Source organism: Ambystoma mexicanum, chromosome 1p (assembly GCF_040938575.1).
Source record: "Ambystoma mexicanum isolate Mex_15411 chromosome 1p, UKY_AmexF1_1, whole genome shotgun sequence".
NCBI classification, from domain to species: domain Eukaryota; kingdom Metazoa; phylum Chordata; class Amphibia; order Caudata; family Ambystomatidae; genus Ambystoma; species Ambystoma mexicanum.
The window spans coordinates 1,488,967,364-1,488,985,615 of NC_090921.1; the positions used below are offsets into that span (position 1 = coordinate 1,488,967,364).

At 46.1% G+C, this 18,252-nt stretch overlaps 1 protein-coding gene across 6 annotated transcripts in view; it reads right to left on the reverse strand.

Moving 5' to 3' along the window:
- BCAN (brevican) overlaps positions 1-18,252 on the reverse strand; it is a 386,222-nt gene that overhangs the window by 31,678 nt on the left and 336,292 nt on the right. For 5 of the 6 annotated variants that reach the window (XM_069607163.1, XM_069607162.1, XM_069607164.1 and 2 more), the window contains 2 exons: positions 14,975-15,119; positions 3,670-3,852 (listed from right to left, as the gene is read on the reverse strand). In XM_069607163.1, coding sequence (XP_069463264.1) covers positions 3,670-3,852; positions 14,975-15,119 — 328 coding nt within the window. The remainder of the gene's footprint in view (positions 1-3,669; positions 3,853-14,974; positions 15,120-18,252) is intronic. The other variant, XM_069607165.1, reaches the window with a different exon arrangement.

The following is an 18,252-nucleotide window of genomic DNA, read 5'->3' on the forward strand; positions in this document are numbered from 1 at the left end:
ACAACAACATTAATGTGCATCCTGGAGGAAATGAATGAGCACCACTTTTTCCCTGAAAAAAGCAATTGAAATGAATTTGTTCGTTCTTTTATTGAGTTGAAATGCATTTTAATTAACATTTACAAGGAAGGATTGGCAATACGTTGTTGAAAAAGGAAAAAGAACAAGAGGTGAGATTTCAATTTCAAATTGTGGATCATTTCATTTAGGGTTACAAAGGTGGTAAGTTATAGGTCGTACTAAACAGGCGCAAGAAAACGTGAAAATATGGCAATTACAATTGCAGGCAAGAAAGGTACATTGCTAAATGAGCAGTACACAGGTATCATTCACTGTTAAAGTTGACATTTCCGTGAAAGGTAAAAGAACAATTGGAAAATTGAGGGTTCCTTTTATTTGTAGAGAAGGTGGACATGACGGTGGAAAGGAAGTAGAGGAAGTGGGAGGAGACGTACAGTTTGGAGCATTGTGGACTGGAAGACTACCATGGGACGTGGTTTGGACATGTTGTGTGGATTGCCCTTGGTGGAGTATTGATGACCAGGCATTACACTGTATGGCTTGTGGTTGCCAGTAATTAGAAATTGATGAGACATTTTCCAGACACTGACATCATTTCTCTACAGTCTAGGACAGCATTGGAAAGAAGTTGAATTGCGGTGGCACAAATGCAGTGGTTGGTATATATTTTACTTGTGTATTAGTGCATGTTCACTAATACCTTGCATGAAAGATCCAAGAGTGTTTTTTTCCAAGTGAGCGATTGGTGTACCAAATTTCTTCATCTTTGCATTGGTTGTGCAGAAAGCATCGAGGCATTACGAAAAAGGATGAAGCATCAACAGGTAATTTTGACATGTAGAGAAGGAGGGATTTTACAGGACAATTGGGATCGGTGGCAATGGCGTACATCTGTCTACAAAGATGACTTTGTTGTTGGTCAAAGAGTTTGTGATGGTTTTTAGTTAGTTCCTTGTATGTCAGGGTTGCGTATTGTTTGTCATTTTCATCTGTTACAATTTAGAATGCTTTGGGTGCTAATAAAAGGAGACCTTCACTTCCACGTCGTGCAAAATGGATTTGTATGTCAAACCATACTTTGTATTGTGAGGTTTGAGGAAAGTTTACATTGAAAATGCCACATGAACGTAGCTTTGCAAGATCACTGGAAGTGATTGGTGATTTGTGTTGTGCTCAATCCTTTCCATTTCGCAGCAGTCTTTTAATCATGGCAATGAACACATTGTTGGCAGCAGTGAATTCGGGAGATTGTATTAAGTTCAGTTTTCGGCCAAAGGGGGGAATGTTTAGGTGACGATTAATACCAGAACGCAGAGATATTTGGCTTTGTAGTTGGTATTGTGTTCCATGGACTGTGCGCACCTGGGCATAAAATGCACAAAGGTATGAAGCTAGAGTTTCAAGTGATTCTATTTCAAAAGAAATGCAATATCCTTGCTGGGGAAGCCAGCCCTTCAAAGTGTCAACTGCCCATTTTGTTGCACTTTGAGTATTTTGCTCACATCTATTCAATTCCAGTACATCAAGCTCGTCATCAGGTACTGAAAATGGCGCTTGGCAATGGCACATGAGGCATTACTGTTTACATAGTAGCAATTGTTTGATGAAGTAGTTGGTCCTACTTCTCTTTCCATGCTTTCCTCATTAAGCCACTCCTCTATGGAAAGGTCTCCTGTAATGGAGAAGTTGATGTTTGTGTCCAATACGGACCTTTACCTGGAGTGTGAAGGTGGATTGAGCGTGAGGGTTGTTTCCGGACGGCGTTTACAGCGGAATGTTTTCACTGCCGTGCCGCGTTGCTTCGGAGTCAAAGACACGGTATATAATGAGGGCGAAATGGCGGCGTTTGAAGGTAAGTGAGGCAGTGTACCTGGCAGGCGAAGCGCGTACATGCGTCCACAGGATTACACTGTGGTATGGTTTGGAAACGAGCCAATCCACGTTAAGTGTGTCCCGTGGATTCACAATGCCGGGTACTAATAATCTTTAAATAGCAGAAACGAGTACCAAGTGAACTAAATAAAACATTTCAATACACTCATTATGTCTCTGCCGAGCAGAGCGTTTGATAGTAGAAACATTGATTTTCTTGCTTTGACCTCTACTTGCTCAGGGACATGTCGGGTGACATGTAGCCAGATCTGTGCACCAAAAGAAATAACAGAAAAGTCCTTCGCTTCACAGACATTAATAAAACAACTACAAGTTCAGATCCATTAGAGATCATTTTGAGCTCAGCGTAATGTAAAACATTTGTGTAAAAAAACTTGGGTAAGGCTTTTACGCATGTTTTTTACATCATAACTGATTTTCGAGTATAGCGTTTAAAATTGGGGGAACAAAATGCACAATTCTGCGTTCCCTTCCTCTCCACCATAAAAATACTCCATTGTTTGAGTCATCATGGATTTTCATGCTGTCGCAATTGCTGGGGATTCTTATGGAGTCCGCTGGCCTTTAGCACCAGCAAAAAGCACGGAGATTCCATAGGAATTCATTGTAAACGCTGACTGGCATGGGTGCATGGAAGCCAGAGTTTACGCAATTTGCATTGTGGAGTGAAAAAGGGGAGGGTAAAAAGTAGCGACACGTCTGTACGCTGCCTTTTGCCCTGCTCCTTTTTCACTCCACCACACAAATGACAAAAAGGTGCACAAGTAGGGGGTCCCTGCTGTCAAAGTAAGGTAGACTCAAAAATGTCCTGCTATGTATTCTGTCAAAACCTTGTAGGTGCTGTAGTTGGGTCCTTGTCTTAGGCCAAACTTTGGGCCATGTTTTCATTTTTTCTTAAGGGGCCCATTTACTCTTCTCCACAAATCGAGCTACCACATACATGCAGGTGAGCAGATTTTAAACTGTTTTGTGACGCAGCCACCATAGCTCGGTAAAGAGACACAGCTATTTGTCTACTCTACATTCACAGTTTATGTTGGCACACACATTCCTGTTGGGCACATCAATGATTTTCTGTGAAAACATGCTCCTGGATACTGTGGATCACTTGGCATATGGAATGAAGGAATATCTTACGTGTTCGTCTAAAGAGCTGCCTGTAAACACTAGATTTGCACCCAGTGGCCTGGGCAAATTGTGTTGACAAATACACCTCTGCAACTCTTTTTTCATTTAAAATAAATGTGTCTACAGGAGAGAAGCCACTGGAGGTTGAAGCTACATAGCTTTGCTTAGATTTACCTATTCAGGAAGGGCATGCACACAGTCATCAGCTTCCATGGCTAAAGGGCACGATGCCAAGCATTTTAGGGAGAATGTACACTTGTATTAAAATGTTCTGCATTCAATCCAAAATGCCATTGTGCTATCCTATCGGACACCATCCCAATGTGTGTGTATAGGCCTTACATAGTGACAACCTTCCTAGCAAGCAATGGGGCACTGTACAGTGAAGGTGGAGAATGCAGAGAGACGACAACGTGAGTGGCGCAGAAGATGGGCTGTCATGGGTTCAATGACCAACAGAGTGTTCTGGAAAAAGCTGGATTTTCAGTTTCTTCCTAAACTGCAGAAGTGAGGCAGGCCAACCTGAATTACACTGGCATTTTATTACAGAGTCCTAGTGCATGCGAGCAATTGATACCATTAATTTGCCCGTTTCCCGCAAACAGTGATTTGGTCCGAGCTACTCACTTGGACTGCAGGAGAGTTGTGGTTTCTCCCATTGGCCATCTGCCTGGCACCGGATTATAGCTGATCTGCGCTTAATAAAGCCATCGTGGCACCTATGCCGCACAATAGAACCAATCTCGTAACGTGTCTTGAGCTTCCCAAATCGAAGGGCATTTGGCACCTCTGGGGGTGGACCACACGATACTAAAATTATGAGGGAAAAAGAAATAAGCAAAAGATTGCGAAATTTAGTGGAACATTTGGAACAATTTAGCAGACAACCATTTTCCATGAACAGTATCATGAAATCCTTGCAGACAGAAGTGTGGTAAAATCCGGAAATAATGGAAACTGTAACTATGACGTTAGTACACAACAGGGCACCACATTGAAACATTCAGTACGATAGCCTTGTGCAAATATGTTAAAGCATTAGTGCTTTGGGGTGAGGGGGGTTCAAGGAGGATTGTAAATGGCCTCCACAAATATCTCTCCAGCGAGTAACCAACCAGACATAGAAAGAGGAGCCTTTTGTTACCCATACATTCAAACTGGTATGATAGCTCATAAAGTTAAAGTCTGGTTTTAGGGATATAACAGGAATCTACAGTCATAGGCTTGACTGCTAGCTCAACCACTCAAAGTTTCACGGTCAATAAATCGATTATCATTAAAAGAGTAATAATTAAGCAGCAACACCTTTTGGCTGAGGACTGTACTATCTGGTAGCAACCTGAATGTTTAGCTAACAGGCCCAAGCGCAGCGAGCATCTTTAAGAATGGCCTAAGATGGAACAACCTAAAGCCAAGGGAGGTATTGTAGATAGAGGCCAGGTTACACACTATGGATGGCTGAATAACTGAACTCTTCCCTGCAGCTCTCTGGCTGGCCTCTCTCTTGGCCCTCTTCCCGCTATTACCTGCAAGGCAAAAAACCTTGGGGTCATCTTCGACTCTACACTCTCCTTCTCTCCTCACATATCTGACCTCTCTAAGAAGTCACACTACCAGCTACACCTCCTCAGAGACATCCTTCCTTTCCTCTCCTTCCCCCAGAAGCTCACTGTCTCTAGAGCCCTGGTTCTCTCGAAGCTGGACTACTGTAACAGGCTCTATCTAAATCTGCCCGCCTCTACTCTCTGCCCTTTGCAACTCATCCAGAACAGGACTGCAAGACTTGTCCTTGGCCTCAAGCCCAGGCACCGTATCTCTCCAGGACTGAAATCACTACACTGGCTCCCAGTGACTGCGAGGATCAAGTTCAAAACCCTCTGCATTGTCCACAAGGCCGTCTGGGTCGTTGGGCCAAAATACCTTCAACTCTCCCTTCCTAAATATCTTCCTTCTTGAGCTCTTCGCTCATCCGCCTCCAACTCCCTCAGGGTCAGCCACTTCTCCAAACAACGAGTTGGGGGCAGATCTCTCTCCTCTGCAGAGGCCTCCCTCTGGAACAGCCTTCCTGCCTCCTTGAAACTTGAGGAGAACCATCTCCGGTTACGGAAGCACCTCAAAACCTTCCTCTTTGCCTCCGCTTTCTCTCCCCCTCTCCCCTGCTAAAATTGCTGAAACTGCAACTGGGCCACTCACCGTTCTCGGTCCCTGCCCAGCCACTCTCACCTGCACTGCCTCCCGGGCAACCCCTGCACTGCAGGACTGTGTCTGTATCCCTGCAGCCCCCCTTCCCTAGCACTTGTCTGCACTTACCTCGCACTTGCCACCAGCTGGCCCTTGTTATTTATATATTTTTTTGCTTATAACCCTGTACTGCACTTTCCCCTCTCCCTTTCCCCTTGCACTTTTCCCTTCCCCTCTACCCCTGCACTTGTGCGATCTGAATGACACCTGGCCTAGTAGGATCGTTGTCTGTCTCCCCCTATTCCCCCCAGCCTCGTCGTGCCTTGAAACACTTGTGTATAGGCGCGTTACAAATGCCATATCATATCATATCATATCATATCATATCATATCATATCATATGACTTGGAAACAATTATCCGTACAGATTAATGGACTTTGTTAGTGATTCCTATTTTGTAGACAACACAAGACCCAACGATGTTCGAAAAGGCAGAATGGAGGCTTCATAGGGCAGGCTTGGAAGGGGCAAAGGGGGAAAATGCCCCCCCCATGCCTGGCTGGCTACTACAGGGTGGGCAGCCAACTGAAAACAAAGTGAAATAGCAAACTCTGCGGCTCGGTGCTGCCTGGAAGCATCTGATGGGAGAGGCAGAGACCCTGGTTGGACCAGGCTTCAGCCTGTAATATTGTTTCATGTACTTCCATAGAGTGCATGGTCCTAGGCCAGCTATCCACTCACACAGAGGAAGGTTGCATGCCCTAGGGTGAATGCAAAGAATGAAGCAGTCACATAGGGCATACATGGGCCTGCAGAATGTGTCTGCTCTTATGGCAGTCGTCCCTTATGCTGGTGGATTAGGGCAAAATGATGCTGTAAGGTCCAACTAACACCACAACAAGCAGCACAGTCAATTGTAAATTTTTTGAGGCCACTGTGTTGCTTCCAAAGCGTTGCCGCTCTCTGTGACTATTCATGTAATGTGTTTGTCACCCCATGTAGTTGCTGCATTTTACTTCAGATCTGATGCTCCCGCCCTATATATACACTCTGGGATGGAAGGAGCTTGTATTGAGAGCAACGCCCTCTGCTCAATTTGTGAGTTGAGTCAAACCTTATTACATTCACTCCGCTGGGGCAGAGCTTATGCTATTTGTGTTTGACGCAGCAAAAGATGGGGACTTTAATTCACGTTAGCAGTAAATATGTTTGTAAAGATGTATCTCTTCTACTGCATTTGTCTTTGGGTCCTGTTGAGCGGAGCGGTCCAATAACCACATGCAGTACTTAATGGACTGGTGTGGTCGATAGCACACAATTTCTTCTAGTATGAACATTGGGAATATCATGAGCATGCAATTCAGTCTCCATTTCACAGAAATGTGTGTGGGGGTTCTACCTCACATCTGTTAAGGGTGTGTCATCAATTCAGAAGGAGTAGGAGATATGCCTTCTGTGTTACTCAGTGCCTTCGTTATGTGATTGAGGTCAAGAAAGGGCCTCATTTAGAGATTGGCAGTATTTTTAGAGGAATTACTACCAAAGTCAAGTACTGTTACTGCATGCTGTAACCCGAAGGTCAGGCATGATTTACAGTCATTTTGCAGTCTGAGGGGATTCCACAGGGATTGCATATCACCTTGAGCGATTTCACATGTGATAATTACGGTATGGAGAATGATCACACATGGTAATTGTCCTATATGCAGGAACTTTCATAGCAAAAACAAAGAGGTGATGGCTGGAAGGTTTAGAATGAATCTTAACCTCTGGCATTGCTCTGGGCAACCCTCCAGACCATCGTTCTTCACCTGCCAAGCCATTACAGAAGGGGAAAGACCATATGCAAATCAGACTTGGTCCCACCCCCAAAAGCGTAGTCCAGCCCGAACTGCTAGGTCACATCCCTTCTGCACGAGACCACAAGCATCCCCAAACATGTTTCGGGCTTGTTGGGCCTCATCAGTGAGGAGTAGCTTGGGTCTCTAGGCCCAGCAGGCACGGGACCCACGTCTGGGCATGCCCGTCCCACTCGGGGTGACATAGCAAAAACAAAAACCCGTCGGCTGGGGGCTGGAAATGATGGCATTGGCAGTAGGGAAGGATGTACCTGTATTAAAAACAAAAATTAGTCTCTCCAGCCGATCTTCATTAAAACTATTCATTTCATTTATTGGGCCTGAAATTATTTGCTAGCGAGGATAGTGCAAAGGAGCATGTTACCTTATTCCCACTAACGCACCCCCTCTCCTCCGCCTTTTTCAGAGCCGCCTGTGCGCCAGGGGACTACTTTGGCGTTGATAGTGCGCGGTACAAAATGCCACATTGAACGAACAAGTCCAACTTAACCGGCCTTTAACGCTACGCTATTGTTAATATATTCCGGGATAAAATCATCTAAAGGGTTACTTACATTAGATTTGCATTTTCTATTGTCTAGGCGTAATGCAGTCCCTAAATACCACTCCTTCTGTGCCAACGATCTTTCTTATAGTGAACAAACATGAAAATCGGTCTCGTTTCTGAAATTTCATCCTTATCATCTCTTACGTTATTGCACCCCTCCTTCAAAAGAAGTCTTTAGGCACGGTGCCTGTCTGTCAAAGTAAAAAAACAATAGAACCTTATACTGCCAGTCGTGGGCCACTCCGGCCTGCGAGCAATAAATCGAAGCAGCTGACCTTCACTGTGAACGTGCATACATTCTTACTTTGCAGCATTCTGTGTAAAGCCCTTGAATTCTACACTCCATCTTTGTATATTGTCTGCATGCTTTGCAGCCCTAGAGAACCATAAATATGGAGATAATTGTCTATTTATGTAAAAGTGAGATTTATCATTTGTTTAGTGGACGAAAGGTCGGATCAGGTCCATAGCAAATTTTACTACGATCGACTGATTAATGTTTAAGAACACATGGTCGACCCGTAGGGACAATAAAAATTTAGGACCGGAAATACCATTTAATTGTACTGCATATGAAATGACAGATGTGTATAGGCGCGTTACAAATGCCATATCATATCATATCAGATGTCCTCTCATTATGGTACTTTTCAAAGGTGTTGTATTTTCGATAAACCAGGTAAGAAAGTGCATTGGGTGGGTAAGCTGTACACCCGTGCCCACCCACCACCCAAACGTACACACCCCCAACCAGGCCCCAAACAACTTAACCCCCTAATGGACCTCCCCCACCACCCAAACGTACCCACCCCCCTACACCCATGGTGTCCCCAAATGTCATGTTGACTGGCATCCCCACATGCCACTATTTGCGGGTGCGCTTATGCGGTGCCGTGTCCTTGCTGGCGGCTCCAGTCACCCGACTAGAACGCCTCCGTGTCCTGGCAGTGGCAGAGCTGGATGGGGTGGTGCTGGCTGAGGTGACTGTCGGTGTGACTGTGGGCAAGCGCCCTTGAAACGCCTGCTGGGCTACCAACATTGACTGAGCAATGCTGGATTGCACACTGTTCGCTTCCCTGACATGGCGTGCCAGGGTGACAATGGTGGATGCAAATAGTCCAATCGACCTGGAGAGCCACCGCACCGACGTAGCATTGCTCTCACGCTGTAGCCTGGCCTCCTCCCGCTGATGCACGGCCTCCTCACGCTGCAGCCTGGCCTCCTCCAGCTGACTTTCCACCAGCTGCATCAGAGTGGCCTGTTATTGCTCAAGGTGCTGTACTGAGCTCAGCCATGGAGGGAGTTGGGGAGCACATGGGGCTGTGCAGTTCTTGGGGCTGAACTGTAGGCCATGGATGGGTGACACCTCATCCATGTTGTCCTCCTCACTCTGTTGTACTGCTTCGGCCTGCATGGCCGGGCCACTTCCATCACTTGATGCAGCCTCCTCAGCTGTGCAGATTGGCTGCGAATCATCATCCAGGGCTAGGGTGGGTGCCTGCATGGGTATGCTGGTGAGCCTGATGTAGCCGGTGTGCCTGATGTAGCCAGTGTGCCTGATGCAGCCGGTTTGCCTGATGCAGCCGGTCCTTGTGTGCTGGAGCAGCTAGCATCATCCTCCTGGGCAGAAGTGCCGAGTTGGGCGCGTGCAGCTGGCCGCTGCGTTGCCTCTTGGTCATCGCTGTCACTTGTCTCGACTGTGGGGATACAGAGGGCATGCTGTTAGTTGTGTGATGTTACTAGATGTGTCCAACACATGCATCCAACATGATAATCCATGACCACTTGCATGTACACACTTGTGACTATTGATGCACTCAGGTGTGTGTGTGTCTGCTTTCAGTCAGGCACGCACTGTGTGCATTTCCAGGGTTCATGCTTTGGGGATGTGTTACTTGTCATATGGCCAGTCAGTGGGTCCATTGGGTCACTCCCGCCCTGTTGGGGGTGAGGGGGGCATTGTGAGTGGGTCCATTGGGTCACTCCTGCCCTGTTAGGGGGGGGGCATTGTGAGTGGGTCCATTGGGTCACTCCTGCCCTGTTTGGGGGGGGCATTGTGAGTGGGTCCATTGGGTCACTCCCATTCACACTTATGGCTTTGTACTATGTGCACTTACCAGCATGTGCAGGTGGGCTCACTCCTGCCTCTGCTTCTCCTATGCCGTGGATGCCTTCGAGGTACATGACACTGCTGCAGCGCTCCTCCCACGGTTGCAACTTGAGAGGAGATGCAGGGCCTCCGCCAGTGCCAGTGCTGTGTTGCCGGTGTGCAGTCATGAGGTTGCGCACCCGGAGCCTGAAGTCATCCCACCTCTTATGGCAGTCCTTCACAGAGCGTGTGGTCACACCGACTGCTGTGCACTTGCGTGCTGCCTCCTCCCACACCTCCTTGCGCCATTGCTGAGTAGCGCGCCTCTGGTCTGCACTAAAGAGCATTTCCGCATGCTCAACAATGTGGTCCACCAGAACTGTGAACTCAGCCTCACTAAAGCGCGGCTTTCACTGTCTGCGTGATGGTATCCTGGATGCCATTCGATGAGTTGTCAGTCTCAGGGAGGTAATCTGACCTGTGGTGTCTGAGGATGGCAGTGGATTGTGCTTTGTATAATGGCCGCCTCTCTTTCCGTTTTTTTCCCACGGTCATGCTGTTTCCGCTTCCGGTGTTGGTGTTTCCGCTTCTGGTGTTTCCGTGTCGGCGGGGGCGGACACGGGTTTAGCACCGTTTTCTGTGGCATAAAGTCCATGTGTGCGGGTGTTTACATGACGGTGGTGACTCCGTTTCCGCCTCGGTGTGTTGCGCGCGACCCAAGTGCCGTAATCGGCCCTTATTTCCGCAACCTTGCGGTCACGGAAGTGGAGTAACCGACGTCATGGAATCACCGGATTCCGGCACGGCCGACTCGTAATGAGGCCCATTGTGTTCCTGAGCAAATCACTTTATTTCAATGTGACTAATTTTCCCCATCTACCAAATGTGGAGTATACCAGCAGTGATTTAGTTCTGTTTGTGCTGTAGAAAAGGTCCCATTCATATGCTTAGACTATCTTGTTGCTCCAGGAATAATTACTATACCAACCGTTTATGAAATGTGCACAGGTGGGGAAGCAGGACAGCAAGTATGGATTTTATGTTGTGAGGATGGGGATCCAGACTGACAGGTATAGATTGTGTGTCGTGGAGTAAGGCGGCATGAGGCCAAGTATGAGGCTTTTGCTGGCATCACTAGCGTTTGGCTCTTGGAGCATAACCACCCCCCCCCCAAACTACCAATTAATTGTCTGCTTCCCCACCCCTAGCCATTGCTTTAATGATAATGATGTGTTATTTATATAGCACCTTTATTCAAAGCGCTTTACAGAGCACATATTCACATACAATATCATCCAACCGAAATTGGTACGAATGATTCGAACCTGAACCGGCAGATCACGCTCAGATCGCAGCAGCAAGCACTCAACCCGCTGAACTATCTTACCGGCAAGTAATGCCATAACTTCTATCCAGTGTACTATGTGGTTTTTGTCTGCTGCATCTCACACACGAAAACACTGTATTTTCGTTCAGATGCAACATGTAAAGGCCTTATGGGCCCAGGAAATGTATGATTGTAAGTTTCGATTTCCTGAGAAGGAGTCAGTGCTATGCAGAACACTCAAGCAGTGATTAAGGAATGTATTGGGGGTCTGGTGCCTGAGATGAACAGAAGGATGACCCTTAGCAGTGAGAGGACAAAGGCTGATGGGATAATTGCAGCTAAAGTCAACAATGAGAGAGTAGAGAGCCCTGAACACATGTTTCAAGAGAAATGAAACCGAGAGGACAAAGGAACTGAAACATATGCATATAATTAAGAGATTTCAATAAGGGTGTATGCAGACTCGTACTTAAGGGAGTTTCATAGCAACAAGAAGTCGCACAGAGGCCATTCAAATGTCATTTTAAAGCATTTCTCAGGGCTGTTGTGTTGCCATAATTGTCATAAAAATCAACATTTTGGGACTTCAGTTACAATCGAAAATGCTGTGGTACCTTCTCCGAAAATGTCATGAGACTGACATTCGGGGAGGTAGTAGATTTGGGAATCATGTAACTGTCTGGAAAGTTTGGTGGCAATTTGTATTCATTGTGTGTAAATGGTGAAATAACCACAGTTCACACATGCAATATCTTGCTGACACAGGGACAATTTTCATGAATACACCATCAGAAGGGAGTCTAAAAATATCTATGTTGCGATGTTCATGTGTAAAATGAAGAACATTGTCACTTAGAACTTTTTGTGTGAAAAACTACACGACCACATAGACCACACAATGTATGTACACTCTGAAAATGTCCTCCTTTGCACACAATGGCCCTTGTGCTCAGGCTTTTCCACTTTTCATTAATATAATATTATTAAGATTTTATTAAGATTTTATTTGAATGCATAGAAGAGAGGTGTCTGTAAATTGGCACTAGGGAGTACATTCCTAATGAATGGCAGTTATGTGTCAGTTTAGTAACATTTATGAAAGGAGGGACAGAATGGGGGAAAGAGGGTAAAATGTAGGTGATCTAATGTCTTCCTAGTAAACCTCTTTAGACCTAGTGCTGACTCCTCAAAATCATTGTGTTTTCAATGTTTTCTATGACATATTGTCTTAACATCTCAAAGCACTTGAGTCTGTGACGGAGCATGAAATCATGAAACACTCCCCTATAGAATATACTATTATTGGGCCGCATTTGCGGCCCTATAGTTAAGATGATACCTATGAACCAAAGGAAATCCGCAAATTCTATTGATAATAACTTTTGACTTTGTGGCCTGATTTCACTGATATTTTCCAAACAAAAGGTTTGTCACAGCCCCCCAGTCTGAAAATGTTGGGAAAGATTAGTTAGAAAATGAAAATATTGTTGGGAAAGCAGAGAATACTGTTTTTGGCCTACTCTCATAAATTTTCCCATAGAGAAAAGGTAACATTTTGAGAAAGCTGAAGTCCCAAAACCACTGCACAGATGTGGACCAAATAAAAAACAAATTAGGCACGAAGCGTTCACTTGTTTACGGGACTGGTTTGGGTTTCAGAAATGAAAAACCCGCCATTTTATTTTAACGATGCAAGCATTTCCACCCATACTACTGGGAGAAGGTGAAAATGAAAGAACTGAAAACACTATTTGGAGAAGGAAAAGGGATGCCATCAAGCTTTGAAATGAACACCCCCATGACCTTAGAGCGTCTAAGAATCTTCTCGACACAAAACTCCTGGTGTAACACTGATTGTTTTGAATGACAGCAGTTAGATAGCCTGGCTGTAGGCGCTTCATAAATAGCAATAGCAATAGCAATAGCAATCACATCAGACTGGAGGTTTTGAGTTTGAAAGCAGAAACCGTGTAAAAGTTGGGGATTTGGAGGTGGGTTGGGGAGCTAGTTATGGGCAGAACATTTTTGGTTCATCTGGGGAAGACCTTGGGGATCTCACAAGATTACAGCATCAACGCTGCAAGATGTGCGCAAAAACAAATGTGCGTCACACAAAGCAATGACTAAAAGGGGTAATGGGAGAGGGTTAGGTAAGGAAAAAGCAATTTAGTGGAGTGAGGGGACCTGGAAAAAAGAAGGGGTACACAACTGTGAGGACATGGAAGACTTTTAAATTCCAAGCGTTTTTCCACGTTATTGCAGGAATCGGCGAACCACCACTGTACAGCAATGATGTAATCTCTGTTGTCATTATTGGGGTCATATGCTGCGCAACAGGGGGCTTTGACTGAATTGTCTGCAACATTTCAAGGTTTTGTTGCATTCAAGTTATTTCACATTAACGTCTCTTTAACTACGGGTTTTTCACTGAATATAGATATAGATAGATAGTCCACCAGCAGTCTTATGATTCTCTCCTTCGCAGGAGAAAACCTCTAGTGGGTCTCACTTTCGCTGGCACTGCCATGACCCTCTCCTCATATTCAGGGTGAGACCCCCTCCCGCCTACACCTACCGCCACAGCAACTTTTTCTCCGCTTGCTGCTTTCATTCCCCTGTCTGTCTCTGACCTGAGATTTCACCCACTACTTACCCCAGTCCTCCCCCTCACATACACACTTCCCTTTGGCATTTACCTGCTCCCCCAGTCACCATGCCATGTATTCCAGGTCTGTGGTGACCTTATGCAGTTTGAAACACAACAGCGCTCTGCCTGCCAGGTTCATACTGATACTACCAGCATTCTGTGAATGGATTTAAGCTACCAATGTGCTACTTGAATATATTTTAGAAGCCCTTTGATACTGGCAGTGCTCCTATGTTTTACAACTACATATGCTGGGTAAGGTAGTTTTCGGAGTAACGCAGAGCTGGCTTATGTTAAGAAACCTTTTCTAGTTTCACGAGAGACAATTTAGCTAGAAGCCATCTTCTCATACTGAAATGTGCTTCTTCTAAATGTTGGGGCTTCTGGAACATTTCCAATTGGAATTAAGGGATCGTATTATGTGCAATTATGCACACAAGCCATTTATGCGAGTGCCAATGCAACATTTGGGGCCATGTACAACTGTGGGCATGCATCGAATAAAAAAGTAGGGAGTCCACATCATAGAGATGCAGCTTTACCCAATCGCTTAAGGCCGGGGTGCTCCCTGCTTCCCTTGCCATCTAGGGGGCCTGGTGATAGGAAGCTTTGCAGAGTGGCAGTTACAGCCTGTGCCTGGAACCCTCCATGCCCTGACTCAAAAGCCCCCGTGGGTGGGGCACTACATTTCTGCCACCCATTGGTTGGAGAACAATCAACACATCACGCAGTGCCCTATTTCCTCTGTGTGTGTCCCCATAATGAGAGCATGCACAAGCACCCAGGTGAACACTCCATGCAGGGAATGAGAGAATGTATTGTTTTCGTGCATTTCCTTTTTCAGGAATTGCCTTGCTCTAGTGTGTTGCTCCGATCTCACCAAATGTTCACAAAGAGCAAACTACTTTTGTGCTTGAAGTGTAATTTGTGTAATATGGCCATAGGGATGTTTTCCCTCATTAACCTTCCTCATGTTCAAAGGGCCCTAGAAATTAGATATATTGGGGCCATAGACGGTGACTTAAATTCCCCTATTCTTGTGACTAAGGGACAGTGTAAATCGACAGTTGCCGACTGCAAGAATCTACCTTGAAATGCAGGTTTCTTGAATTCCATGTTGTTAAACCATGGATTGTGATCTGGGGGGGCGTGCATTTTCAAAATTAAGCAAATTAAGGAATTCTTGCAAAATGAAAGTGGTTCGTAATATCTCTTTACATTTATTTTACGAGCCTAATCATAATGAAACCTCATGTGAGAATCGTTCTGAACCATACTTACCGAGGCCCATCTTACAGGTGAATGAAAGGTGGTAATTGCAGGGCACATCACTCCACTGACCGCCATCATGCCATACAATCACTACACAGTCTTCTCCGGATAGGAAGTAGCTGTCTGGCTGTCCATGGTGCCAGTTTTCGTAAAGCTCAATGGGGCAGAGAAAGAGAGACAATTAGCCGAGATAAAAAAAAAGTATTTTGTAAACTCACACTTCAACTTCAAAGAAAACATTTGACTCATTCACATTACTGTGACCAGCAAATGCTAATTTGCAACCAAACGATCTTAGAGTATATCAAGGAACTGTAAAACCTAATGTGTCAACTGAAAATATTAACAAGCTTTAGCAAAGACTATATACCTGATTCATGGAACGTCTTCCTATGGGATTGCGCCATTATAAAACACGTCCATGAATCAGGCCCTTTATTGTTTGGATTTCATATGACTAGAGAAGTGACAAATCCACAAACAAATCTCATGCCATGGCAACAGGATTGCAATAACATACACTCCATGGAAAGCGATTACAGTATTTAACACAAAAAGGCACATCCTTCAAACAAAACAAAAAGGCAGAGCAACCAAAAGATGGTACTTTCCAGAATGCAATACCTGGGACTCTTGCCACTATATTTACAGCAGAGGAAACCATTTGCAACTAAGGCACAAAGTATTCACCTTTCAGAAGATGACAATGCCAGTAAAATATTCAAGTAGGCTACAATGACGCATCACTCAGACTGATGTGTGTTTATACACAATCGACATCTAACAATATCTATAGCAACAGTTTTTGACTACAAAAGGAGGCTCTGGGATGCCACCTATGAATCAAAAGTTTGAAGGAATATAAAATGATACACTTGTACTTTATTGTACATTGTACAATTCTTGCAAATGAATACAATACAAATATAAGCATATGCAGAAACAAAATGTGTAGTAACATTATCAGCATTGCCTTGGATAATAATACCACCTATTATCAAGCGCCAACAGACTATTCAGTTTGTGATTTGTACCACATCAAAGGTGAGTGTTACTAATATTATCATAAAATAGCAATGGTGAGCATACAATTGGCCTCATTATAAGTCTGCCGATCCGGAAATAAGGGTGTCGGTAGCAATGTAGCAGCACCCTTTCGGACCAGCAGACTACAACTCTGCTTTGCAAGGCCTGTGCGCCTGGCAGGTCTGACCTGTCAGGTGCAACATCCCTGGAAAGCAGAGTTGTCACGGAAGCACCGGCAACATTAGAAGCGGTGCCAGTGCTTCTGTGAACCCATTCCCATGGAGTCCTATGGGACACCACGGGGGGCGTGGCCTAGAGCTCATGGCGTAAGGCTGTGTTTGCACTAAGCTCTGGCATATATCCTGCGAAGATCCTTGAAACAGAGATAATTAGTTTGAACATCAGTGTCTAACTAGCAAATATGGCTGCCTGATAGCCCGCGCTGTCTGAATTGCGAGGAACCGAGCAGGATTTCTGCGGCGGAGGAGCCAGAGGACTGCCTGTAGACCGGATGATCAAGACTGTAAGCACGAGCAAGATGGTGGTTTGCCCGTGCAGATATACTACGCTGTAGCAGCATCCAGTGTAAGCAGCGGGAACATAATGTGACACTGGTCAGGAGGGCTATGGTGTGACGGAGTCACAGCACAAGCCCTCCCTCTCCCTCGTAGAGCGGCAGGAGCAGACAGAACTGGAGCCGGAGAACAACCAATGCACATCTGAGTGTGCGATTCAGCCTCTCTCCCACAAAGGCACCCAAGACCTGGACATCACCCTGGAGGCTGGAGGAGCCGGTCTGAGGCAAGCCGTACAGTGGCATCTGGCCGCGACCCAAGCCGCAACAGGTGCACAAACGAGTGGCTGCACAGTGAGAGAGAGCAGCGGGAGACCCAGGACGAAGCCTTACTGCCGTTGTAAAGCCTGAACCTTGCGTTGAGCAACCTTCTTCCGCCGCAGACATTCGCAGATGCTGCAAATATGGATGGCCTGGGCAGCTAGTTAAGGCTGCGCCGGGAGATCCGTGTAACTCTCCCTTATCTAAAGTTCGATATTGCCAGACACCGCGCCCTCAGCACAAGCACACCCGATTTCATACGGCAGACCCGGGGGGGTGAGTGACACATTGACCCAGGACCTACCTACCTGCATAGCGGGTGAACACTGTGCTGCTTAAACCAGAACGGGCTAAGTGCCCCAAGATGGAACGATGAGCACCAAGAACGCCAAGATGCACAGGGAGAACGAGGTATACAGTTATGGAGACTGCAGCAACGGGCATCGCACTGCATTGCGAGGTGTTCAGACCTTCACCACAAGCGCGTATGACTGAGCACCTAGGCTACTGCTGCTGGGACACCTTTGCGAGATGACGGTGAACTGTCGTGTTGGGGCACGGTGACCCACCAGGTGAACCTGGGTGCACCACCTTCCTTTCAAGTTGACGCTAAATTGAGCTCTGGGCCCTGCACAGATGGGTCCTTCTCTTTACATCTAGATGGTATATTCGTCTAGCACCTTGATATTAGTGCCCAGTGTCCCAACTGAGACCACACATTCTGGCTCCACTATGATAGCTTCCAGAATGACAGCTGCGAACATGTTCTAGCTTACCCAGGAGACACTGAGAGGGCCTCACATTGTCCTGGGCAGGAGAGGGGCTATACACTGGTTATGCTATTATGCAAACACCGGATCAGACCTTGCCAACAATCAAGGTGTAGTGGCTCACGCACTATCACTCCCCCCCAACTCGCATGGCAAATAAGGCCACTACTTAAAGGAAGACTGCGCATTACTAGAGGCAGTAAGCAATGCTGCACCTGTTAAATCACCCCACTCACCGGACTGCACCACACCGTGTCTAAGTGAATCAGCGGGGTTGATAGAGAGCACCGCTGCAACTAGGGAACAGATTGCGACACCTAAGCACGATCAACAACAACATAATCAGTGGGCCCGAAGAGATCAAAGACAATATAATCAGTGGGCCCCAAGAATAGCTGAAATGCCAGCCCAGTAAGCAGCGACCTAGGCGAGGTCAGACGAGCATACCTCACCCTGTTGATCTCCAGTTCTCGCACCGCCAATACAACAGCACACAGAGTGACAGACTCTTTGCAGCCTGAAACCCCGAAGAGCAGCCTATCAAAGAGTTTCACTCCACTTGCAGACACTGCGCAGGTGGCAGAAGTGTGACATTAAAGACAACGGACTCCAGAGCACTGGGTAAATCAGGCTGACAGACAATTAAACTACCTCAC